Source organism: Vicugna pacos, chromosome 3 (genome assembly GCF_048564905.1).
Source record: "Vicugna pacos chromosome 3, VicPac4, whole genome shotgun sequence".
Lineage (NCBI taxonomy): Eukaryota > Metazoa > Chordata > Mammalia > Artiodactyla > Camelidae > Vicugna > Vicugna pacos.
The window spans coordinates 96,732,369-96,750,295 of NC_132989.1; the positions used below are offsets into that span (position 1 = coordinate 96,732,369).

Consider the following 17,927-nt stretch of genomic DNA (forward strand, 5'->3'; position numbering starts at 1 on the left):
TGGTTGAACCTACATAACATACTTCGAAAAAATAATGATTCCTGGGCCTCTGCCGAGACCAAATGATCCAGAACATCTGGAGTGGGTGGAGCGTCAGCATTTTTTCAAAGCACTCCGGGAGAGGCTCATGCAGGAGCTGCCAGGGCTGAGAACCACTAACCCAGGACAAGGAGGGCAGGGCAGGGGGTTTGCTTTATAAGGATGCCTACTGTGGGCTGGGTACCGTGCTAGCTCTTTACATACGGGATCTATAGCAGTAGGTGCCCCTCCCTCATCGCCCTGGATGTGTTCTGGCCAGGAGCATTATGGCCCCTACGAATAGCACTCAACTTTGGAGGGACAGGAGATTAGGAATAGATACCCCGAGCGCCTGACCCCTTGGGCGGGCTAGTGGCGAGGCGTACTTTAAACCTGGGGTAGTGAACTTGTCCTGTGAGCAAACTAGTTAATACATTAGGCTCTGTGGGCCAGTCCCCGTCTTACTACTCAAATCTACCTCTGTGGTGCAGAAGCAGTCAGGGACATTACTAAATGAATAGGTGTGGCCGAATTCCAATAAAACTTTATTTACAAAGATAGACAGTGGGCCATAGGTGGCCATCCCTGGTCTAAGGCTAAACAGACTCCCAGAGGTCCTCAGTGGGAATGTTGCCCATAGCAGTAACCTGTCAACACCATGCTACGTAGGCTTCATTCTCTTACTGTGCACTTCCTGGGATCGTGGGCTATAAAAAACTACTGGCACCCAAATCCTCAACTCACAGCCTGCTTCTGGGGACACTCAACCAATGTCAGGATCTCGTTTTGGTCTCATAACTACCCTAGTAGTTGAATTCTGTCATCTCCACTGCACAGTGAAGAAACTGAGATTCAAGGACTACACAGCTCCTAAGTGACAGAGTCCAGATTAGAAGTCTAAAGTCAGAGGTCTCTCTACAATAGGACCAGAGTATCCTTACATGGATACAAACAAACAGGCAAACACACACACACACACAAATACTTAAATATATAGTTTTCACTACGGCTGGCAAGAGTACCACATATGGCAAATCATAAAGCAAAATTCATACTACTTATGTGATTACAGATCTATGTTAAGAAAGGGGTTTTAAAAGGACTAACACTATAAACAATAAGGTTTGAGAGTTATGGAAAAAATTACTTTCTCTTTTATGCTGTTTCTAATCCGGGATAGAATTCATTTCCCGCCTCTCAATGAAGGGGTTGCAAGCCTGCTGCTACCTCTTCTCCGGCCAAATCTTTGGTCGTACCTGGGAGCAAATGGTGCCATTCAAGGTAACGCCCAAATGTGTAATTTGGAACTGGAAGAGGAAGGATCTAGATTAAAATATCCTCTTATGTATTTTAACATGGCTGGGGTGGGGGGACAAGTAGGCAGGCAGTAATTTCACAAAGTCCCCAGAGAGGCGCTTGCAAAGTTCCCCTCGGGATGCTGAGAACTGCAGAGAGCACGGTGAGAACCCAGAACTGGCAGTCAGAAGCCAGTCTCCTTTGCTTACGCAGTCTTGCCCTCGCTGTCCTGCTTGGTGGCACTGGTCCCCTTCTTGCCCAGCAGCGAGGCCACCTTCTCGGCATCTCCGTTCTCCACGGCCTGCAGCAGCCGGTCATCATTCTTGTTCCACTCGTTGGTCTGCAGAGCAAAGGCGAGATGCAGAGCTAGTGAGTGACAGTGGCCTCGGCCACCAACCAGCAGGACCATGGTCCTCCCATTCCCCCCGCCCCCATCAGAACCTGCCCCCAAATGGGCAACTTTAAAGATACCTTTCCTTTCACCATGGAGACACCCAAAGAGACTGGTTTCCCAAAAGAAAACATCCACAGGTCAATCAAATAGCAGCCGGTCATGCAACTCTGAAATAGAGCCACTTCTTTTAACTGAAATGGGGAAGATGAAGCAACTTAAAAAGACCAAGAGGTCAGTTTACACATTAGCTTATTTCCAGCTAAACCTGATGGCTGGCTCCCCGGAACACTGACCTTTGACCTGGTCCATAGCTCACTAGGCTCATGATGTTACAGAACCAACCAGCCACCAGCCTAAGGTTACCTGCATGTTTACACACGTGCAATTCTCCACCTGCATTTGTTGCCGCTTCCTCTGGCCTGTTTACTGGACTCGGATTTTTGAGCTGGACACTGATTTTATGTAGTTGTCTAGGCTTCTGACTCAATAGAGTGTCACCAGAAACCAAATTTCCTCCTGAACAAGCTATTACACATCAAGTGGCCCTGAGCAAATCGTCCCCCACCATGAACCTCCGCCCCAGCAGAGTAACTCTGCAAGCCACAGTAACAGGAAAGCTTTCAGAGGCACAAAAACTAGTTTCCACTCTCACGAAGGAAAGAGAGGCTCTCAATAGAGGAGCAGAAAGAGCCTTGAGTACTAAGAAGTGTCCAATGTGAAGAGGCAGCAGTGAGCCACTGACGATTTTAGAGCAGAGGGGAGAAAAAAATCAGTGATGGCAGAGGAGTCATCGGGAGATGTCTCCTGCATGTGGGGTCGATGGAGGGAGAAAAGATGCTGGGACCCATCAGAGCCCTGGGAGACTGCAGGCCCCGCCTGCCCTCCAGACACACCCCAACCCCTTGCTAAGCCTCCTCTCTGGCCCCTCCAGCTGTGGACACCACCCCCCTGAAGGAGAATCTTCCTCCTTCCCCAACACTTTCTACAGACAGGTCTCCAGGGATGGCTGCTTCCTTGAGATCCCAAAGATAAGGATCTCCAGGCAATTCATATGCAAGGCTTCTCCATGGACCACTTCCGGGAAGATGCAGAGGGGAGACTGTAGACTTAAAAGCTAACAGGAGGGACTCTTTAAAAAACGATAGTCTTCCATGGGTGCAGGGTTGTGTTCCCATCCCTCTGCACTGGTAGAACTGGGAAACCCCACAGGACTGTGCCCTCTCATAGAGCAAGGAGACGGGGGCACCAGACGTCCCCAGCACCCCTCCAACCCTGGCTTAAGAGGCTTTAGAGAAAGCCACAGGCCACGGAGGAGTAAAACACCTGTACTCAGGGCTCAAGTAAGGACTTTGCTTCTCTGAGAGTCTCAGGACTGGACCTCTCCCATTTCTTAGGACCCCCTTCGTCCCCCATGGCCATCATTGAGTGCAAGCACTCAGTAAGAATGAGGCAGGTTTCAATGAAAATCAGAAGTCTGTCCTCTAGGCTACGGGAAGCCCAGAACACCAGACAGACACTTACATGCTACAGACCTTATGTCACACAAAACCTCTCTGTGCTGCCGATTCCCAAGGCTTTGAACGGGATGACCACTGCAATTCTTCTAAACCTTAAAAGGTTTAATCTATAAAATGCCCTAAACCAAACTTTGTTAAGAATTACTCTAGAACAGTATTGTCTGCAATCGTGGAAAAGTTCTGTTATCTGCATTGTCCAAAACTGTGGTCACCGGGCCACTGGTTGTCAACCGGGGGCGAAACTACCCCTCAGGGGACGTTCGGCCATCTCTACTGACAGTTCTGACGGTCATGACCAGCGAATGCTAATGACATCTAGCAGGTAGAGGCCGGGGTGCTACTAAAGTCTACAATGCATAAGACAGGCTCCTCCCTTCAACAAAGAATTATCTGGCCCCAAATACCAATCTCAGATTAGATACATGTGGCCACCGAGCGCTGGAAATGTGGCTAGTGTGACTTAGGAACTGAATTAACAAAACTAATTAATTATTTATTTAACTGAAATATAGTCAGTTCTAATGTGTCAATTTCTAGTGTCCCATGTCCCAGTCATGCATATACATGCATATATTTGTTTTCATATTTTTTCATTAAAGGTTATTACAAGATATTAAATACAGTTGTCTGTGCTATACAGAAGAAATTTGTTTTTTTAATCTATTTTTATATGAATTAATTTTAATTTTAGACTTCAAAGGCCAGCAGCTAGTGGCTGTCATACAGAACAGTGCAGCTCTACATTAAGGCTCTCAAAATATTTACCAAAGACAGAATGTGTCTGGGCCAAATCATCCACAATTTTCCTACAACAATCAATTTACTCATAAAGACGACATCAGGTTTTACCTTCAATTATAAATCAAGCCTCCTACAGAAGGGGACTGAAATACATATACTATCCAAGGCTCAAGCATTTGTTAGTGGAACAGCAAGCTTCGCTTAATAACAAAACGTCGCACACACCAAGAAAGACTGCAGCTTATTTCCCCCAGGCTGCATTTTACAAGCCACAACAAAACAAAAAAAGTTACTGAAGCACATTTAGGACCAGTTATTCCTAGCAAATTACCCCAAATGCTGCATTATTAGCGTTGCCTAAAATCCTCCCCTAACTTAAACTAACCAAATTAAAACTGGATTGGGAAGATCAAAAGAGTATTAAATCTCCAAAGACAGGATTCAAAGTACTTAAGCAAAGAAAGGCCACATGAAAGGATTTTCCTTTTCAGTGCTGGTAAGGCACTCAATCGGGTAGATAAAAATCTGATTGTAGGGGCTCCTAAAATTGGTTACATGTGTATCCTCAGGGAGTTCAGTTTCCATAGGACACAGGAAGAATGATGTCCCCCCACCCCCACCCCCTGTACTCTTCAGAAGACAAGGTCAACAAACACATCCCTTGAGGTCTAAAATTCCCTTTTAGTCATGTTGTCAAACTCAAATCCTGTGCCCAACACAGAATGAGGCCAAACAAGCCGAAACATCAAAATATTGGAGTTTAGAGCAGAGAAAGGTTTATTGCAGGGCCAAGCAAGGAGACTGGGCAGCTCATGCTCAAAAGCCCTGAACTCCCAATGGCTTTCAGGGAAGTTTTTATAGGTAACATTTGGGGTGAGGGCTGCAGAGGGGCATGACTTTCCTCTGATTTGTTGGTGGGGAGGTAACAGGGGGGTGCTCCAGGAAACTCAATCATCAACCTTCTAGTTCCAACCAGTCTGGGTTCTCAGCAGGTGATCACCGTCCTCCACGTGGGTGGGTGGGGGGCCTTAGTTCCTGCAGAGCAACTCAGAGACACATATCAGACTGCTCTGTATGTCCCATGAGGCGGAACTAAGACTGTTTTATCGCTGAACTATTTCTTGACTGCTTTTCCTTCGTTTCTGCATTCCCTCACTTCCTTAATTAGTAACTGCTTGAGTCTGCTCTTTGGGACTCAGGAAAGGTCTAGGAGACTGTGAATGAAAAATACTGCCAGCCATATGAGTAAACAGAGGATGCTGTAGCCAGCAAGTCATCAGCCGCTACCACCACCCTGGACAGTGAGAGGAGGGAACTCAGGATGCGAACAGGCAGGCAGCCTCTGCTGCCACCCACAATGGTGTCCCCTGAGGGGACTCAGGATGTGAAAGAACAGGATACTGGCCCTAGACAGCTAGGTGCATATCAAAGGAATGATTTCAATGAGCCCATACCATTGCGCCTTCCCATACACAGAAAAGCACTGAATTCCTTTAGCTCAGATATTTTATCTTATTATTCTTTAAATAAACAGTAATCTTTTGATGTTCTGACTACCTGGTTTTTGTTGCAAAAACTATATATCCAGGCTCCTCCCTTGTCTGGGTGGAACAGTCTCTCAGAGGGATCTGAGAGGCTGCCTCCAGGGTTCGAGTCCTCAGAAGGTCCGCTGAATAAAACTTAACTCTCAACGTGTAGGTTGTTCATTTTATTGTGCAACGAGACAAGCCTTTTTCTACAAACAGGAACAGTGACCTTGTGGAAGGGCTTTGGTACACGGGAGGGCCCACAGGGTCCTGCTCGGTTTCAATCCCTGGCCTTTGATAGTCCCCAATCCTCAGGGGAACAGCAGTGGGACAAGAAAGAGGATAAAGTTTTGGATAGAGAAGTTAATCATAAACTCAGCAGAGGACCTCGGTTTTAGGGGGACTCAATTTCATCTAGAGTCTCTCCAGAGCGCAGGCCAGAAGTTACTTTTCTCTTAGAGCAGATGAGGCAAAGAGAACATGGCAGCCCACACACAAATATTCAGTAAAGAAAGTAAATTTACTCAAGTAATAGATGTATTAAGCCCAAATCTGTCCATGAAGATATTCTCTATGTCTTCTCCTAGATAACTCTTCTATCTAGCACTGCATTCGATACCAAAAGTGCTATGGCCAGTCACAAAGTGAGACAAGACATGCATTTAATAAACACTTTGAATGTCATGGCTCTTGGGAATCCAGAAGCAGATTCCTCTCCCACCAGCTCCATCAAGCATCAGAAGGAATTGCTTAAAATGTTATCTTGGTCAATCTACTATCTAAAGGTAGTGCTGGTCAGTGAAATAGGTTGTGTTGTTGTGATACATGTATTTGGTCTTTGTCCCAGGTTCCTGGCACAAAAGCTCCTAAACCCATGGAATGCCCTGAGTGACAGGGGTGAGAAGGATCCTTTGTTATAATAAGCCCCTTTCAACCTTACCTGAGTTTAGGTTAATGAGGAGATGACTGGTGGCTGGAAGGTTGCCAGAGGAACCAACCACGTGATTAGAGGGTATGAACTCTCAGCTCCCCCCCATCTTCGGGGGGGGAAAGTGGGGCCAGAGATTGAGCCAGTCACCAATGGCCAATGATTTAATGAATCACCCCTAATGGAACCTGAATAAAAACGCCTAGAGCACATGGTTCCAAGAACACATCAAGCTTCTAGGAGGGTGGTGTTGCTAGAGAGGGCATGAAAGCTTTACACTCACACTCGGGTGTACACACACACACCCCATTCCTTGCCCTATGCATTTATTTGAAACTGTCTTCTGAAGTAGGGGCAATCTTGTGGCACCGAGACCTTAACCTGTGGGGCCTGATGCTAACTCCAGGATGTTAGTGTCAAAACTGAAACACTGGACACTGAATTTTTGTTGTGAGAGTTGGATTATTGGTTGTTGGTATGAAGGAAATCACCCCACATCTGGTGTCAAAAGGGTTTTGTGTCAGACGTAGATCACACAATGGGTAAAGTATGAGATTTCGCCATAACATTCCAAAGTAATTCACTTATACTCCGGAATCAAGGAAGGCTGCTGGAGACCACCATCACACCAACATCCCCTCTCACCTCTTCCCATGGGAACCCCCTCCTCTTATTGGCACTCCCTCCACGTGTGGGGCAGGCTCAGCTCTACCACCACCCTGGGCTCCTGAGCCCCTTAGAACAGTGCTTTCAACCTATTAGTGGGTTAATCCAACATTGAAAAATAAAGTAAAATAGAAAAAAATTTAAGCATCAGATGCATAATATTTAATAAGGTTATACAAGCTATGAAACTTTGGTTTGTGTGTACTGGCTGGTGATATGAAATACATTTCTTACTGGGGAATCACAATAAAAAGCGATGGACCCACTGCTTCAGAATGCCATTATCCCACCTGCCTTGGGAAAGGCTGCCTTCTAAAGCCCGGCTCAAACCCTGCAGGCTCTTCAAGCCTTTCCTGGTGACCTCCCCTCCCCTCCATCGGTCCCGGAGGGCCCGCCCACTCATCTCCACTGAAGCCCACAGTCTAGACTTGATGAAATACCACGTCCCAGCGTTTGTTCATCAGCTCAGTGTGTGCTCCTTTTGTCTCTCTGTCTTCAGCTCCTCAAGGCACTGCCAACAGCCTTTATTTCTTACTCCTGTGGTGCCTAGTAAATGCTCACTGTCTGCTGATTTAGCAGAAGTTTTTTCTTCTCGATGAGCCTAGATCTCTGACTTGGCAAATATTTCTTTTTTCATTTCTAAAACTTTTTCATCCTTTTGCACACAACTATTTAATCATGTTTCAGTTTTTTTTTAAAGCAGGCTAAACGAATCCCACTCCCTTAACTTCTCTACTCCATTAACTTTCCCAAGATCAATGTGTCAAGATTTTAATCATATGTACACCTTCTCCAAATCTCTTCCCAACACCAAGGATCCATGCCTTACCAATTTATCAGGGTGAACCCACCGTCTCCCAGTCAGGGGACCTGCCTGGATACTTGTGACATACACAGACTCCCAGGCCCCTTCCTGGAGATTCCAATCCCAGGGATCTGGGGTGGGGAGAGGGTGCAGGACTCATCCAGGTTCAACAGGTGTTCCCTTGGATTCTTATTGCACATTTGGGGACAACTGAAAACTATGCTAAGGATAAGCATATAACTGAAAGAATCTTCTTCCTCCATGAGGCGTTATTAAGGACAGGGATGGGAAATGAGAAAAATTCTTCACTTTTTCCATATGGAACTAGGTATTTTGCCTCTTACAAAAGCTTCATAAATATTTGGCTTCCACGAGGAGTTGCATGTGCAGCCTACATATAAGACATGGATAAAGGTGTTAACGAGGAGGGTATAGCTCAGTGGTAGAGCATGTGCTTTGGTATGCATGAGGTCCCAGGTTCAAGCCCCAGTTCCTCCATTAAAAAAAAAAGTTAACAAAAGCATTGCTCATCATAGGCAAAAATTACAGATAATTAAAGATCCAATAATAGAAGGTGGATAAATAAACTACAATATAATCAAGCAATGGAAAACCACACAGCAGTGAAAATGAACAAACTACAACTGCATGCAACAACACAGACAAATACATAAAACAACACTGGTGAAAGCAGCAGGACACAAAAGAACAGTATGACCACACGTACATAAAGATGAAAACAGGCAAGGTGGATCCATATTGCTTAGGGGTGCATACACAGACGGTAAAACCATAAAGAAAAGGACAGTGGTTAGGGGTGGGGGTGTGGCACTTGACCAGGAAGGGACACTTGGGTACATTCTAGAGTCCTGCTCAATTTCATGACCTGGTTAGTGGCTCCACAGATGTTCATGAGTTAAAGGTGACACTTGATTTGTGCACTCTTCTCTATATGTGATTTATTTCACACATGCATACAAGCAGTTTTGAAAGAATTCTTGTGGTTCATTTTCAGGTCAAATCAATTCCAGGCCAAGTGCCTTGATGGTTTGCATTTACACTTGCTGTTTCCTTGTCTCTAAAACGAAGGCAGCGTGATGCCAAAATATGGTTCTCAGGAGGCCTCACAAACCCCCTGCAGAATCTGATGAACTTACATTACAGACTTTCCTTAGAATAATGCACAAATACACAAAAGCTTGTATACAAAAGAGGTTCGTATCAGCCTGTACCCCCAACCCATCCATAAGCCCAAGTGAAGAATTCCTGGTGTAGAAAAAGAGACCGGCGTCAGATCTTAGGGCTTCCTAGCTGAAATTCCAGCTCCGCTGCCTCCCACTGAGGTAGTCTCAGGCAGGTCACCCTGCTCCGAGTCCATTTCCTCATCCGTGAAGTGGGAGAAATCCTACCTACTTGCAAATTACCCTGGGAATTAAGTGTGATGCACATAAAGGGCCAGGCACACATTAGGCACCCACAAATGGTGATTATGATTAGGCTTGAATTAGATGATCTGCACGGTTCCTTTTTTTGATTCATCCTCTATGAGTCTTTGAATATTTACAATTTAGGACGGATGGTCCACTACCCTTTCAGAGGCAGATAATGTGTTAAACTGGCAAATTTTCTACTATGCTCCTTCAAAATCACATTTTAAAGGGCTCCAGAGAAAACATTCACAGACATGAAATTACCCATTTTAGTGAATATGGCTCACTTTTCCAGGAGACTGTTTAAACAGACGCTATTTCAACAGAGCACATTCGGCCACATTCGCAAGTTCAGGAAGCCATATGTTATGCTCCGGAGACATGTGTAATGTGTCAGCTATGAAGGGCAGCATGTGGGAAAGGCAGACCTTACCTTCCATGTGGGCTCCAAACATTCCTGCTAATATATCACAAATGGGATTTTCAATGGCTGGCCTGTAAGTGTCTTATTCATCAAATCATTTCCAAATGACACTCACTTGCTTCAGAGCTTTCCCATGAAGCTTGGCCTTTGGAAGGACCTGCCCGCCTCCTGCAAGGGTAACAGACATCATGTCCACTGTGTGATGAACGCTGCGGCTTTGGCAACTGGCAACGTCTGCCCTTGGCCAGACGTGGCATCACCTTCTTTTATTTTGGTTTTAATCACCAGCACTTAAAAAACCAGTGGAAACTCAGTGGTCACAGACATCTGGCTAGTGGGCAGGTTTGAGTTCTGGAATATACCAACCCAACCAAAATAATCCAGTGGCACAGAACAACCCAGGAAGAGAAAGAGTTTTCTTTGACCTTTTTTTTTAGGAGAGATGCTAAAAGCCTAAGGATCAAAACCTCGCACAGCTCCTGCTGGATGGAGGCTGGGCAGTCCGCGGGAGGAGTCTGAGACATTATCTTTGGAAAGACTGCATCGCTCTCTCTAGTTTACAGAGAGTGGGCTGTTTTGCCAAGATAATCAGTAAGGCTAAAATGAAAGTTAGACAGAGTAGACAGTGTTTTCACCACTGGGAAGGTTTCAGAGTCATACCATCCAGAAAAAAAAAAAAAAAAAAGAGCACACACCTCATGTTTTAAGACAGAGGACAGGAAACCAACAAGATTTGGGCCAGATGGCATTTTCCCCTGTTGACTGTACCAGCAGTACTTATTAGATATTCATCTATAGGTACAAAGTAATTTTAAATTCTATAGATATGCCATTCATGTATTTGTTCGTTCATTCATTCAAATATATACTTACTGCCTTTTACATGATTGGCATAGTTTTTACTGAATTTTCTAGGTAGGTGAGATCAAACAGAGCAATGTGAGAAGTATGCCAACAAGACCAGACCTCAGAGTGCTCAACAGAGTAAAACAGGGAATCAGCACAATAAAAGGGAGGGACACCTCTCACGGGGGCAGGCAGGGAAGGCTCTCGACTGGATCATGAACTAGGCCTTAACAATGCATAATATTTAGATTAATGGAGAGAAGACACAACAGTTGAAAAATGCAGGATGTATTTAGTAAGAGTGTTAATAGTCAGTAGATCCAAGTGAGGTCTTATAAGACTGTTCTCTTTAGCATCCATAGTAAACCCAGGAAATTGCCATCACATTAGGACTTAAAAATCTGACAATTCTCGTTTTAAACAAGCCCCGCACTTCAGAAAGAGCTTTCCATATAATGCCAGTAACTTACATATACATATAATGTCAGAACACACAAGTTCACCTAAAATGCGTCCCCCCCCCATGTTTTTATGTCAGATTATCCACACACACAGGTTACAGTGTCTCTGCGAATCACCCCAGAATCAACCTGCCAGCCTCCCTTTAGTGGACTGTGCCCGAGATCGCTGAGGTCTTTTCCACATCAATGCCGACTGCTGTGTCACAGGCATAAGCCATAATTATAAACACCTCCATCCAGACACAGGCTGTTTCCGCTGCTCGACCCACCAAGAAAACACCCTACCCACTGCTGCCTGCCCCCCTCCCCTCACTGCTAATCACCTGGACCAGGTTCCTTCTCCCGGCCAGGCTCTCCCCTGCTTTTCTTCCACAGCATTTGGCACCCCTGTATTTCTAAACCATCTTTTTAAAGGTCTGTCAACCTCTCACTGGCCTAGGAGTCCCAGGGCATGGCCAATGGCCAATGGCCAGCATCTGCCTTGTTCATTATAAAGCCTTGGCCCCTGGCCCACAGCCTGCCAGATGGCAGGAGCTCGATTCGGAGCTGTGCACGAACAACTTTGTTTTTCTTCCTTCTCCCTTGGGAGCCAGTGCTAATTAACCCCTTCTCCATTGATGACTTCGTCTCAGTCTACAAATGTAGGTACAGGCTCCATAATGCTATCCAATTCCTTCCTCTGACTATGCTGATCAGCATTAAAACATCACTCTAGATCTAAAAACCATGTCAAATGAGGTTAGAAAAAAAAAAAAACAGTCTCATGGGAGCAGAAGTAAGTCTGGGAATAGGTCCAGCCAACTTTACCCTACAGGTTCCATCCAACTCAACTGGGCTCAAGCACCCATTTATTTATCTGTATCAACTAGGTGTATGTGATACATACAAATATCAGGCACCATGCAAAGTCCTAGGAATAAAAAGATGGATATGAAGTAATGTTGACCCTTAAGGAGTTCACTTACTTCTGAAGACAGAAACACACCCAATACCTACTTACATTAGCATTTGTCAGTGCTCGGCCAGTGTTGTGAACGAAGTCCCATCAAAGCCCAGAGAGGGTACAATTACTACCAAAGATAACTAAAAATGTTATCATTCTAGGAAGTATACTACAGTTCCTATTTAAAATTACACAACTGTGATTACACAGATGTAACAACATTACATAATAATATAAACACAATTTTATAGTAATGTTAGTCTACGTGTTAAGTACCATCATTGGTTTATTTTACAGATGAGGAAACTGAGGCACAGAGAAGTTAAGAAACACTGAAAGTTACTCTTGGTTCTCTCAAGAGAAGAAAGCTAAAGCAGTTCAATTTCAAGAAGATGAAGGGACTTCCTAGGATGCGCAAGATGTAAGTGTGTTTATAGACTGAGGCAAGAAAGGAGTCAGCGGAGAAAGGAGGAGGGAAAAATAAAAGGGGGGCGGGGGGAAGAAGTGGGCATTCAACCCAGACAGAAAGCTGATCTTTGTAAATGAGCCAAGTTCTGCCTGGGATATGGTACGAAGGAAGAGGAGCGTGAGCAGAGATCTGGTGGTAGAGAGGTCAGTTCATGTTTTAAGGCTTCTGTTTCCCCGGGAAAAGCAGGAGGTAAAGTAGGCAGGGTCCGTGGTGGGCTGAGGAGCTTGAAAAATGTTCCCAGTAGCTAACGTTCCCAACAGCTCCTGGGGGAATGGAGAAAGGAAACCCACTTGGAATGAGTAAAGGGGTTTTCAAGCAGCCCTGAACGCCCAGCTGAGAGTAGGAATTATAACTCCATAAAGAAACCATTTAGTGGTGTCGTGTGATTTTTCACTAGAAGCATTAGTAGGATGGGGGCAAGGGGTGGTAGCTTGACCCACGACTGGGGATGAAAAGACAAGTAGAGCAGAGATTCCAGGGTCAGGAGGATGGGAGGTGCCAGTGGGCAGGTATCTAAAAAGATCAGGGAATAAGGTTAAGGTCTAGGGCACAGTCCTATAGACCAGAGACAGGGTGTCGGATGGTAACTTAGATGAATGTTAGAGTTCCCAGAATGATGGCAGAAAGGAAAAACAGGGGGTGGCAGCCAAATTCCAGGAGAAATAGCCCTCAAAAGATGGTGAAGAAAGTGAGATGAGAGTGGCCCAGCATAACCCAAAAGAATGTTAAGAGAGAAAGGCGTAATGTGGTTGTAGAGCAAGTAGGTCAAGCCTTATAAAGAAGTGGTTTCCTGTAATTTACTGAGTTTCTACCATGTGCTAGTCCCTTCCAGGTGCCCTAAAGAATTGATTTCATTTAAGTCACTCTAAGCACCTATACAGCCTTGAATAGTGTCCCTACAAAATTCATGTTCCCCCAGAATGTGACCTTATTTTGAAACAGGGTCTTTGCACAGGTAATCAAGGTAAGAGGAAGTCATTCTGGATTAGGGACCTGGGCCCCTGGTCCAATGGCTGGCAAACTTACAAGGAGAGAGAGATGAAGACATGGAGGAAACAGGAGGAAGAGTGTGTGATGACAGAAGCAGAGACTGGGGTTATGCTGCCATTAGCCAAGCATGGCTGGCAAGGACCAGAACCTAGAAGACGTAAGGAAGGATTCTTCCCCAGAGCCTTTGGAGGGAATATGGCCCTGTCCACACGTTAATCTTGGGCTTCTAGCCTCCAGATCTGCGAGTGAACACATTTCTGCTATTTAAAGCCACTTGGTTTATGGGAGTTTATTATGGCAGCTATAGGAAATTAACACACCATCCAGTGGTGTATCATTATCCTCATTTTTACTGCCGAGGAAACTGGTGCTGGGAAGATTATGTATTTCGTACAAAGTCCCAAGGCCAGAAAGTAGACAAATCAGGATTCAAACCCAGACCTTTGTCCCTTTTCCACTGCACAGTCCTGCCCCTCACATACGCTCACAGCACCAGGGAAGACCAGGCAGACAGAGGGCAATGAGGGGGGAACGTGAGGCAGAGGGACAGACCTCAGCCTGGTGGTACTGAGATCAGAAACTCTGAGCTCAAAGTCCCTTTTAAACACAGGAACCACATCTAAAGCAAACTCAATATGAAACTCAGTATGTGAAATTTAGTCATACAAGAGCAGATAAAGTATGATTATTTATAAGCATGTTCATAGGAAGGTCTCTTTGGATAGTAAGCATATATATATGAGATTTGATTTACTCAAAGAAACATTCATTGCTTAAAGGGAGATACACAGGTAATAATGAATATCTTAAGGTCTGAGCAAGGCTCTCCCCACACACAGACAGGACCCTTGGGGACGTGTCTGGCTATAATCCAAGCACACACCACAAGTATTTTTGGCATGTACTTGAGCATAATGGGCAGCCATGACCCCTAAGCTTTGCTCTTTACCCAAGGGGCAAAGGATAGATTTCACATCAAGTATCCAGATGAAATGATTTCATCCACAAAGCCTTAAGCCAAATGCTCGAGTGCACTTTAAGTGCCTAAATGGTCAGAGTAAGGGATTGGTGTGGTCTCGTGCCCTGATCATGCCCGGGCATCATTCCCTTTACAGATGGCAAATGATTACCAAGGAACAAAATGACAGCTAAAGAAATCTACAAGCAGTGGAAACAGTCCTTGAAGTTACAAATCCTGGGAGAGATCTGACTGCTCTGTATTTTCTGCTGCCCTCCCCACTTGCTGCACCCCTCTTCCCTACATGCCCCCCACCCCATACATACTCTCCTTTCTGGAACAAGTCAGCTCCACAGGTGAAAGCTGGAACCTTTAATGGCGTAGGTGTAGTATGACTCCAGGTCCAGGGTATCTCAACTGCCAATGATTTGTTTCCTTGCTTGGGGGCTAAGAGAACATTTGAGGACTCCAAGTTTAGGGAAGGAGGCCAAGGTAGCTCCCCCGACTTAGCGTCCCCTGACACAAGCCATGTGTAAGTGGTAAACGACTACAATGATTCAAATCCTACCCCCATTCCTGTCCACATAGGATCTCAGAATGAGACCTTAATTGAAAATAGGATTTTGAGATAAGAATGGGCCCCAAATCCAATGAGTGGGTATCCTTATAAGAAGTAAGAGACAAGGAGAAGACGACGTGAAGATGGAGGCAGAGATTAAAGTGATGTGTCTACAAGCCAAGGAACACCACAGACTGCCAACAGCCACCAGAAGTTAGGGGAAAGGCATGGGACAGTTTCTCCATCAGAACTCCCAGAAGGAACCAACACTGCCTATGCCTTGACTTTGGACTTCTGGTCTCTGGAACTGTAAGAGAATATATTCCTGTTGTTTTCAGCCAACCAGTTTGTGGGAGTCCTAAGAATCTAATACAACGACACATGGAAAGAGGGTTGCTCAGCCAGCAAAAATGGCCCGCAGAGTACTCCTTCACCCTTGACTGGGGTCAATGGCAATCTTCTGCAGGACCCACAGATGACAAGGATTCGGCTCCTATTTATTCAAAGTCACCAGGGTACAGACCCAGAAATGGTGAACCGGCGGTAAGGTGGCCGTGTAGAGCATCCAGGCTGGTGGGACTGCCAAATTTATTTTAAAAATCTACTTCTCTACGTTTTTCAAATTCTTTAAGAGGAAAAAGTTTTTATGATTAAAAAAAATTAACTGTTTAACCCAATGTTTTTCAAGGAGCACGGCTAGGTGGCTGCATAGAATCACCTAAGTCTCTTGGAAAAAATGAGTGCTAACTTTAAAAAATTCTCCAAGTGATTCTGTTGTCAGCCAGACTTATTCTTCCCTTGACAACAATGAAGATGACAAGTTAGCCTGATAGTAACCGCATCTGTATCTGCCATCAAGCTGGACTAGACGAGAGGGTGAATTCAATATTCATCACCTTCTTGCACAGAAAGATAGAGTAAGTACCAACAGGCAGTCAAGATGCCCCACAAAGAGAGAAGGACCTTAACCAAACTCATGGTACCCGCCTTCAGGTGAGTCCCCTGTCTTGATGCCCACACCTTGGTTAGTGATAAACTCAACTGTGATATTGTAAAATACAGTAAGAAATACATATATATCTGATCTCTTTCTCCATTTCTGCACAGAGCTCCCAAAGCCCTTGGAATTTTCTAAGTGATGAAACGGGGTGGGGGGAGTATCTTTTGTTATATTAATGAGGTGGCTTTTGGACCACAACTAAGGATGGGAGCTGACTGCCAGGAGAAACAATCATGTGATCAGAGGGTGGGAACCGACGTCAGGGGAGGGGAGGGGGGCTGGAAGTTCAATCCACTGCCAATGGTAAATGACTTCATCAATCACGCCAACGTAAGGAAGTCTCGGTAAAAACCCAGAAGGACAGAGTCTGGAGGGCTTCTGGGTTAGTGAACACCTGGAGGTGTGGAGAGGGCCTGGAAGCTCTGTGCCTATTTCCCACAACTCACCCCATGCTTCTCTTCCGTCTGGCTGATTCTGACCTATATCCTTTTATAATAAACCAGAGATCTAGTAAAGAAAATGTTTCTCTGAGTTCTACGAGCTGCTCTAGCAAATTCATCGAATCCAAAGGGAAGGTACTCATGGGAACCTCTGATTTATAGCCAGACATTCAAAAGAACAGTTGATGACCTGGACTTGTGACTGGCATCTAAAGCAGGGGGCAGGCTTGTGGGACTGAGTCCGTAACCTGTGGATCTGATGTTATTTCCAGGTAGATAGTGTCAGAGTTGGGTTAAATAGTAGGATACCCAGCTGGTGTCAAGGAATTGCTTGAAGGTGTGTGGAAAACCCCCCTTTTTCTCATCGGTACTAGAGTCTATCATCAGCCAAGCCAGAGACCCTGGCTTTTCTCCTCCGCCACCTCCCCAGCCAGTTACTCACCAACAACTGTTGACAACTGCTTCTCCAGTTTCTCTTGCACTGACTTGTTTTCCAGCCTACAATCGATGCCTTTAATTAATCCAGTTCAGATCAACAAACACCTTTCTGGTTCCTGCTATTGCCAGGCATCATGCTAGACACTGCAGAAGGGGGCCTCCTCTTCCCCAAGCTCCGGGGCACAGTGACAGGTTCAGATACTGAGAGACCCAGGGAAGAGGTTCTGCCACTGATCACTGTTTATCTAGGGCATTTCAATAGCCTCTTAACCTTTCAACTTCTAGTCCTGTTCCTCTCCACCTGCTTCTCCCACACCAACTTCCCTAGTGGTTAAGTACTCTTGCCTACTGCCCTGGCTCACTTTTTTACACAAAATCATCCACGGCTGTCTCTGGCCAAGAAGAGACCCCATACTCTTTAGCACCCCTCCATATATACACACAATTCAAGGTTTTTCTTCATCTGGTTTCAAATCCACTTTGCCCAGCTCTCCCTCTGGCCCCTGTCACAACCCCACACAAATGCTCCACTCCAGCCAAGCTTCTGGGCTCCAGAATCCAAGCTGTTCTTTCCCCTTCTACATGAAAATACTCAAGGGGTGTTTTTCTCTCATTTTTACCTTGCCATCTCTCACCACCAAGGAGGCATAAAGTGGCTCCATGCCTTCCATTTTAATGAAGGTTTTTTTTGGTTATTAATTGAAGTATAGTTGATTTACAATGTTGTGTTAGTTTCTGAGGTACAGCTTAGTGACTCAGTTATACATATAAATATTCCTTTTTATATTTTTTTTCATTATAGGTTGTTACAAGATATTGAATATAGTTCCCCATGCTATACAGTATGATCTTGTTTATTTATTTTATATATAGTAGTTAGTATCTGCAAATCTCAAACTCCCAATCTATCCCTCCCCATCCCCTCTTTCTCTCATAACCATAAGTTTGTTTTCTATGTCTGAGTCTGTTTCTGTTTTGTAAATAAGTTCATTTGTGTGGTTTTTTTTTTAATATTCTACATGTAAGTGATAGATGATATTTGTCTTTCTCTTTCTGGCTTACTTCACTTAGTATGATA

General features: G+C 44.9%; 1 protein-coding gene across 5 annotated transcripts in view; it reads right to left on the bottom strand.

The window, feature by feature from the left end:
* The window catches only part of RAI14 (retinoic acid induced 14), a 139,531-nt gene that overhangs the window by 54,262 nt on the left and 67,342 nt on the right, over positions 1 to 17,927 (bottom strand). For all 5 annotated transcript variants that reach the window (XM_072958796.1, XM_072958795.1, XM_072958798.1 and 2 more), the window contains exon 3: positions 1,524 to 1,654. In XM_072958796.1, coding sequence (XP_072814897.1) covers positions 1,524 to 1,654 — 131 coding nt within the window. The remainder of the gene's footprint in view (positions 1 to 1,523; positions 1,655 to 17,927) is intronic.